General features: G+C 38.8%; 1 protein-coding gene across 1 annotated transcript in view; it reads left to right on the forward strand.

Annotated features, from left to right (window-relative positions):
• LOC119312872 (parkeol synthase-like) overlaps window positions 1–7,657 on the forward strand; it is a 38,003-nt gene extending 30,346 nt beyond the window's left edge. Inside the window, exons 10-18 of the mRNA XM_037588650.1 lie at window positions 71–193; window positions 1,437–1,535; window positions 4,440–4,496; window positions 5,044–5,090; window positions 5,187–5,330; window positions 5,430–5,607; window positions 5,933–6,013; window positions 6,101–6,184; window positions 7,252–7,657. Coding sequence (XP_037444547.1) covers window positions 71–193; window positions 1,437–1,535; window positions 4,440–4,496; window positions 5,044–5,090; window positions 5,187–5,330; window positions 5,430–5,607; window positions 5,933–6,013; window positions 6,101–6,184; window positions 7,252–7,371 — 933 coding nt within the window. The 3' untranslated portion in view covers window positions 7,372–7,657. The remainder of the gene's footprint in view (window positions 1–70; window positions 194–1,436; window positions 1,536–4,439; window positions 4,497–5,043; window positions 5,091–5,186; window positions 5,331–5,429; window positions 5,608–5,932; window positions 6,014–6,100; window positions 6,185–7,251) is intronic.
• Window positions 7,658–8,270: the final 613 nt, after the last annotated feature.

An 8,270-nucleotide genomic window follows, 5' to 3' on the forward strand; every position in this document is an offset into this window, starting at 1 on the left:
TGTCTGAAAAATGTCAATTTCATTCGATAGTAGAGTACTTACAAATAAGTATTTTTTTTTACTATTGAAGTTGCTTGAGGATTGCCCCAGAGATTTCAACCACTGGTATCGCCATATTTGCAAAGGTGGTTGGACATTTACTACAGCTGATGATGGTTGGCAAGTTTCAGATTGCACTGCAACAGCATTAAAGGTGCAAAATTATATTTTCCATATTACCAATACAGAACTTTTTTGCCTAATTTAATTTCTTTCAATTTGTGTATTGAACACGTTATGTGCTCATGCATATACTAAAAAAAGTGTTGCTTTGATATGCACTAGCAGGTTGGTACGTACGACACGCATGCAGGAATATCCATTCATGCAACATATATTAAGATGAATTTATAGCGATAGAATATAAAATACGATATATACAATGTCTTTAAAGAAAACTAAATATCGCATGTCACACACAAATTTGTAATATTTATAATTATATTTATCAATTAATAACTTTCATGTGGAAAGCAATTAAGAAACCTTTGGATATGGAAAGAATTTTTTTTTAAATGAGTTTAAAGATCGCAGGGGTTTATAGCAATGAAATCAACCCGTCTGGGTACAGATGGAGCTAACCATGGGGTGGGTGGAAAAAGTCTGAGTGAAGGAATTCTTCATCCGGTGGGTCCTCTCCAATCATGTGGTTAGATGGATAGTCCCCTATAAGTCCAAGGCTCTAGATTGATGGGTATAGGATGTAGGGAGTGAAAACAAGAGTCACAGGGATTCATTCTTTATTAGTTTAGATAAGAAACTTTCTCTAGACATCATTACTACCAACATTGACTTTAAAGTTGGTGCAGGGTACCGAGCTCACTGTTAAATTAAATTAAATTCTAGAAGGGACCCACATGTGGGGCATGAAAGAAAATTACCTTTTTTTTCCTTGTCCGCCTATTCCTGAATTTCAGCTCCTTCGTGTACCCTTGCTCATAGTCTTGTTGTTTTAACCGACATGTTAAGGAGCGACAACACATATAAAAATCCATTTGAAACCCAATGAAATTGGAAATCTAAGATGTTGTATAATCAATTTAAACTACTTGTAAGGGGTGGATTCCCCTGCCAACAACGACTCCAATAAGGATTAGGAGGTAGAGGCTGAAACTGAAGATGGAACAGACAGGGGGACGGTGCCCAATTTTTGGTCTCCAAATATTTATATTTGCTTTTGCCATGTAGCCACGCACATCACACACTATAGAGTCTGTTCAGGCTGGACCTGGCTCAATTGAAGAAATATCACAATCTGTTATAGCCTGTAAAAATAGTTTATTGCTGTTGGTTCTTAGAACCTCGTATGGGCCAACTATTGATTTCATATTTTGACTACCTGATAGATTTCTGTGATTTTCTTAAGTATTGATGCTGCTACTTTTACATTTACACAGGCATGTCTGTTGTTATCAAAGATTTCTCCTGAAATCGTTGGAAAACCACTGGAAATTTCTAGACAATATGATGGTATCAATGTTCTGATGTCTTTCATGGTAAGCATCATTCAAACTTATGTTACCATTCTACAAAATAGTTAATAATAAGATTTTAAACCGCATATTCACTTTTAAGTTGAAAACAATACATGGTGTGCATACTCACTACTGAGTCTTTGAGGCACGACAAAACCAGTGGAATGTCAGAACTCTTATGCTTCAGTTCTGCTGGATCGCAACTTTGTGGATTTCTCTGCTATAATGCCTATAGAAATACAGTTATATAAAGCACATGGACTATCACAGGACTAGCAAAACATCTATATGTTTGCTGGATGCATAATAAAGTGTGGCTAGAGCCTGCAAATGGTTTTGCTAAGAATAAAATTGCAGCACATGATTGAATGATTTTCTAGATAAGAAAATGTGTTGCCGTGTTGTGACACCTCTAACACAGACTGCTAGATCTAACAACCAAAAAATATTTATTTTATAGCATAAATGTATTTATATTGATTACCTGTCACCAGTGTTTAAAAAAACGGAGGAATGAAGTGAGCAGTTGAGCAATGCCTAGCATCTAGGCATTCCTAGGCTATGCCTAGCTAGGCTATCATAGGAATTTGCACTTTTGGCTAATGAACATAAAAAGATACAGAAAACAAGGAAAACATTGCATATGGCGACATAATTATTCAAAAAAAATGGGGAAACGCGTTATTAATAGCAGAACTGAAAGCAAAGAGGTGGAGCTCTTCCTAGCGCCTGGGCAATGCTTAAGCCATCCATAATTCAAACTCCTATATTCCCTATCTAATTCAGGAGAACCAAAAACAGTTCACGGCTTGATTAAACCGTTCCAATCTATTTCTCGATTTCCACATACATATTTTGGATATGTATGCTGCCTTCTCGTCATGAAGAATAAATACTTTTTTATATATACTTAAATCTTGATCATGAGATATATTCTTTGAAGAACATAAAAAAGTAAGTATGCAACACAAAACACAAATATAGACTTAAAAAAGAAATCACTGATAATATATTAAAGGAAGAGCTAAGGTGAGCATTTAACCCAATTATGTTAATGTGCAATCAATGATTCAAATATCACCGAAATATTTTGGTAAAAATACAACAGAGTTGAATAATATATCAATGGCTAGGTTATAATTCTGTCTCACGGGCATTCGAACACAGACGGTATGTTCCTTTATGTGTAATCTCTCCCTTCTCCAAGAGCTGCTTACCGCCCAATCCCCACGTGGGGCGGCACGTGAGGTCATGCATTGCATTCCTCTTATGCTTTCGTCCTCAATTCAAGTAAAAGGGTCAACCGAGATATTCTATGGGATGAACAGCGAGGGTTATATGCTGACCCTTGCCCACCTAAATAACCAATATGTGACTAATCCTACAACCCCACTTCCACTTCTGGGCCTCTTGGCCGCAAACCATAACTGCTACGTGCTTTCAACAACTAGGGTGGTACAGCCACCCCCTTAAGAGCTGACACCCTTGGCAGCATACCATATATACGTACTGTGGATACCTAGGATCTTCTCTCGGTCTATAGTGCGATTATACTCTAATACCACTATAAAAATCTGGCGATCATGATCTGCTTACCGCCCAGCCCTCACATAGGACGGCACACAAATTAATGTGTAACGGTCCTTTTATGCTTCGGTCCTCACTTCGTGTAAATGGGTTAACCAGCAGGTTGATTGGAACACCGATGGTTATACAATGACTCATACCCACCTAAATACCGAACATGAGGCTAATCCCACAACTACACTTCCACTGATGGGTCTCTTGGCCTAACCACTACTACTATTGGCTTCCAATAGGTGGGGTGTTAAAACTTTGCTAATATCACAAGCCCACATCTTGTTGATTATGAATTATCATGAAAAGAGAAGCAAAAACAAAGTTTTAAATAACATGCCAATAATCAATTAGAATGGATGAAGTTTTCTTCCGAGGATCAGACCAAACCAACTTTTTGGAGCGTTTGGGCATCATGGCTTCCCGACACTGTGAGATTCCATCATCAATGGTCTTATGCTGTTCATCAACCAAGGAGGTGGGAAGGGGCGCCGATCCAATGCCACCATCAACGCAAGTAACTGCATTAACTAGAGATGGCTAGCAGGGTGATGCATCTCCGTTGTTCCTCGCCAACGTCAATGCTAGCAGTGGCACAACAAATGTCAGCTGACTCCTATTTGTAGAAGACCAGCCAGAGGACATGCATGGAGTCGTGAGAGCGAGAGGAATGACTGCGGTGCTGGGATATCGTGGGGTAAGGGAGTTAGGGCTCTCAATTTGCAGAGTGGGCCTAATAAAGATGTTGAGAAATTAGTGGTGGGTAATTGTTCAAACATTATATAGTTATCGTTTCTTTCATGCAATATAAACAATATAACCTTCTCTTCAATTGGTTGGCTCCTCCAATCTTACGTATGGACATGGAGTAGTACACATTCAAAAGACAATATCCATTTTTGTCATTTTTCCCTTTCAGTTTTATTATGCAGTTTTTTACCAAATGGGGCCCTGATTGTCGTCTAACTAAAATGGCATGATCTCATAAAATACAAACAAAATCATATGTGATGCAAAGAATATTGACACAACACGCTAGGATGGAACATGATTGGAGTGTTGCAATATCCTCTACAGTTCCACAACACATACTATATGCGATGCTAAACATGACTCATAGCAACACATGCCCCATGTGTTGCCCAAAGTCTGTCTTGTATTGTGATTTCCAATTTACTTTTGTCAGATCAAAACATGAAGGGCAAGAATCCAATTTATGATGGTTGTATATAGATAGTATTTCCAATTTTCTATGTTGAAACATTTATGTTCATGAAGTATCTTTATCAGCAGTTTCTCTTTGATGAGGCTTTTGTCTGATATGTTTGTGTTGATTAACATTCACAGAATAATAATGGCGGCATTTCATCATTTGAACCTGTAAGGTCTTATGCATGGTTGGAGGTGAGAAATTGACTTCTTTCAGGATCCTCCTTTCTTGTGTTAATATTTAGCAAGTTATATTTTTCCTTGATTTCATCACTAAATGAAAGCTTTGAAGATAGAAAGAGATGTGCACACATTGGTGCGCATCTCAAGCGGTGATGAATTTGCATGAACAGAAAACACACAGCAGTAAACCACGGGTATTACATAAGCTGGATTTGTTAGATCTACAACAACAACCAAAGCATATCACTTATAACCTATCTAAATCTACTAATAAAATAAGAAGTCAAGCAAATGAGACAAACAGAGATAACCAAATACTCTGCACCAAAACTTAGAATTTTATCTTAGTGTTGTATAAACTCAAGTAGTGCAATATAGCATGCAAAGTTATACCGGTAATCGACTATTAACTTTGCTAAATATATTGCACATATAAATATATAAATTAAAAATATATCTGATTATCACTATAATTACACTCTTGCTTTGTTGAAAAGCAAAGCTACTTTCATCAATGTGACTACATTTATCTATACTGACATGTTTTGTTTAAATTCAGGATTTTAATCCTTCTGACTCATTTGGGCGCGTTATGATTGAATACTCGTAAGATGAGATAACCTATCGATGTTCAGTTCTTATATATACTTCGTTTTTCTCATTTATATGAAAAGATCCAATCACATAAATCTGAATTGGCAGGTATGTCGAATGTACATCATCATCAATTCAATGTCTAGCATTATTCACAGAGCTTAACCCTGGGCACCGCAAGGAAGAGGTGGAAAATTGTATCAGAAAAGGCGCTGATTTCATTGAGATTTCTCAAAGAAGAGATGGTTCATGGTTAGTATGAGTACACTATGCATACATAACTACAAATACTATATGCTGATTATATAATATCTACTTAGTTCTAATTGTTCGAAAACTATGTCCTAACAGGTATGGCTCGTGGGGAATTTGTTTTACTTATGCCACATGGTTTGCAGTGGAAGGATTAGTTTCTGTTGGTAGGACATTCAAGAATAGTGCTGCGATCAGAAAGGCTTGTGAATTTCTCTTGTCAAAAGAGCTTCCTTCGGGTGGCTGGGGAGAGAGCTATCTGTCAAGTCATGACGAGGTAACACTGACCTCAATTTGTCAAATTGTTTGAAGGTGGTATTTAGGGGTCAGGATTTTCTGTAGCTAGCGTTGCAAGCTGGTCTTTCAGGAATTAGTGTTTCTCTATAATTTCTGTAAGGAGTCAAAAAAATGAACACTACCGGGGTTGTTTGTTCTAGCTAGAAATTGTTCAAAACAGCTTATAGTTGTGGATTGAGGAATCTTAGATTGTGCTAGATAAGGTTCTAAACACCAATACACCTATATAGGCCCTAAATCTAGAGTATAATAACAACCCTGTAACCGAGAGCTGACCAACCATATTATGAATTGCATTGAATCAGGTTTACACAAATCTAAAAGGCAACCGACCTCATGGTACACACACTGCCTGGGCCATGCTAACACTAATTGATGCAGGGCAGGTCTGCTTTTTTTTTTTGCATTTCGCTTGTGGATTTTCATAAGACGTGTACATTCGGAAAGGAAACTAATTCAAGGTGTTGTTATAGGCCGAACGAGATCCAATGCCTCTACATCGAGCAGCTAAGGTTTTGCTCAATTTACAATTAGATGATGGAGAATTTCCACAGCAGGTAAGTAATAGCTGTGCATAGAAAGGTCGTTTTACTACCATTGGGACATACCAAGGGATATTACTGAATTCTAAACTAGGATGGTAATAAGCTCCATGGATAAACAAGCATTAGTACCTTATTATACCTCACTTATTCTTGATTCTATACTACAATGAATGCTAGAGGAAATATGTTGGGTTTCACCTTTACTACTATTTTCCTTACTGAGTTAAATTATTCATTAAAGAGATAGTCATCACTAAGCCTTTGGTTGGGACGATGTTGATAAAATTGCTGGCAATCTAGTGGATATTATAGATAACAAGATTCCTACAGTTGGAGGATTACCAATCCTTCCAAAATTGGAAACTATCCTAGCTTATTAGCCCTATTGAGTTCAACATTCCACCTCACAAAACATTTTATGTGGCCCATGAGGAAGCTAAATGATTATGACCATATTAGGAACCATCTGGGCAAGCTTCACACAACTGTGAAGCTTCTACATTTGAGCATATCTTGATGTTTTTGTATGCATGTTCAACGTTAATCAAAATGGGTCCATCACATGGTGCTCACATATAGGTAGAACAACACCTAGGCAGATAAATGGTTGGAACATGATGAATATATCGACGTTTAAGAATGGATGTGGGTGATTTCTTATTTCTTACATAAAATCAACATTGGACTAAATTACTATTCTTTGTGCCATAGTTTTCATGATAAACAAACAAATCTTATAGATATGATATTATTATATTTGCTAAACATACCATGAATAGAATAAAAAATAAAAGATAGTGGGCTCACGCAGGTTTCCTATTTTTTTTATCTCAATATATGCTTAAATATAATATGCGTGAACATGTTGTGTGCTTATGTTTGTACACAGTTTTGCATTGTATTGAATATGGTCAGAGACCATGTATCAACCACTGATGATTTGAAATGACAGTACATATTTATTTTACTTACACAGAAACTCCTATTCCGAACATATTTAGTTTATGCACTGTTACATTTTGGTGTAATGATTATTTATAATGTTGCATTGTGCTGACAAAAAATTCGGTCAACAACAGGAGATCATTGGAGTTTTTCTCCAAACTGCCATGGCCAGTTACTCCCAGCACAGGAATGTCTTCCCTATCTGGGCTCTCACAGAATACCGTCGTCGAGTATTGCTTGCAGGCAAGAAATAGGCGCTTGATTTAAAGTCGTACATCCAGCTCTTGGCGTGTGGGATGCAAAAGTTACCTCTTACTCCTAGCAGCTTGTACTCTCTCTCTCTATCTTTCGTTTGATTTATACTATATTCTAGCTATTGTAGTTTCTAAGAATAATAAAATGTGTAATCGTAAGCAATCAGTTCTGTTAAATTGTTAGTCCTTTTCTTTGTAATAAAACATGTAACCTATAGTACTGCTTCCTTATATCTTTCCCTAATCTCTCCCTAATAATAAAGCACGGATTGAGTCTCCGGGTTCACCGTCGCGGCGTTTTTACGCAAAAGTCCCTGCTGTTTTAGTTATCTAAAACGCTGTCCTCTTTTAATCTGAGAAAAACGTTTCAATTTTACTAAAAGCAACATGGGGCGTGCAGTGACGAAGATGGCCGTGGCGGCGTTCATTCTCCGGCCGGATCACACCGGATTCTGGCGGGAATGGTTCGAAGGCGACCAAATCCACGCATGGGGAGGCGAGGCAGGCACTTGAGGCGGCGACGCGTCTCGATGCAGAGGAGGGTGGCGTGGCGGGACTTGCAGGGTATGGGGAGGCGTGGATCCAGGCGACGGCGAGAAGGACAACAGGAAGGAGGTGCGGGGTGAGCTCGAGCTCCTGCGGGTGGCCATGGCAGAGAAGAGAAAGGGAACGAGGAGAGGGACGGCAGCGGATTACCTCGGGACGACGGCAGGACTCGCCAGCCTCGTCCTCAATGGGGTAGGGGAGCGGCAGGGAAGGCGCGGGGTTAGCGACGCTCACTGCAGACCACGGCAGAGCATGGCTGCTTCGAGCAGGACGGCGCGAGGAGGGAAAACGGGAGGAGGAGAGGCGGAGCTTGCCGGAGGCACGGCATCGGGTGGCGAAGTTTCCGGCCGGAG

The sequence above is a fragment of the Triticum dicoccoides genome, chromosome 5B (genome assembly GCF_002162155.2).
Source record: "Triticum dicoccoides isolate Atlit2015 ecotype Zavitan chromosome 5B, WEW_v2.0, whole genome shotgun sequence".
Classification (NCBI taxonomy): domain Eukaryota; kingdom Viridiplantae; phylum Streptophyta; class Magnoliopsida; order Poales; family Poaceae; genus Triticum; species Triticum dicoccoides.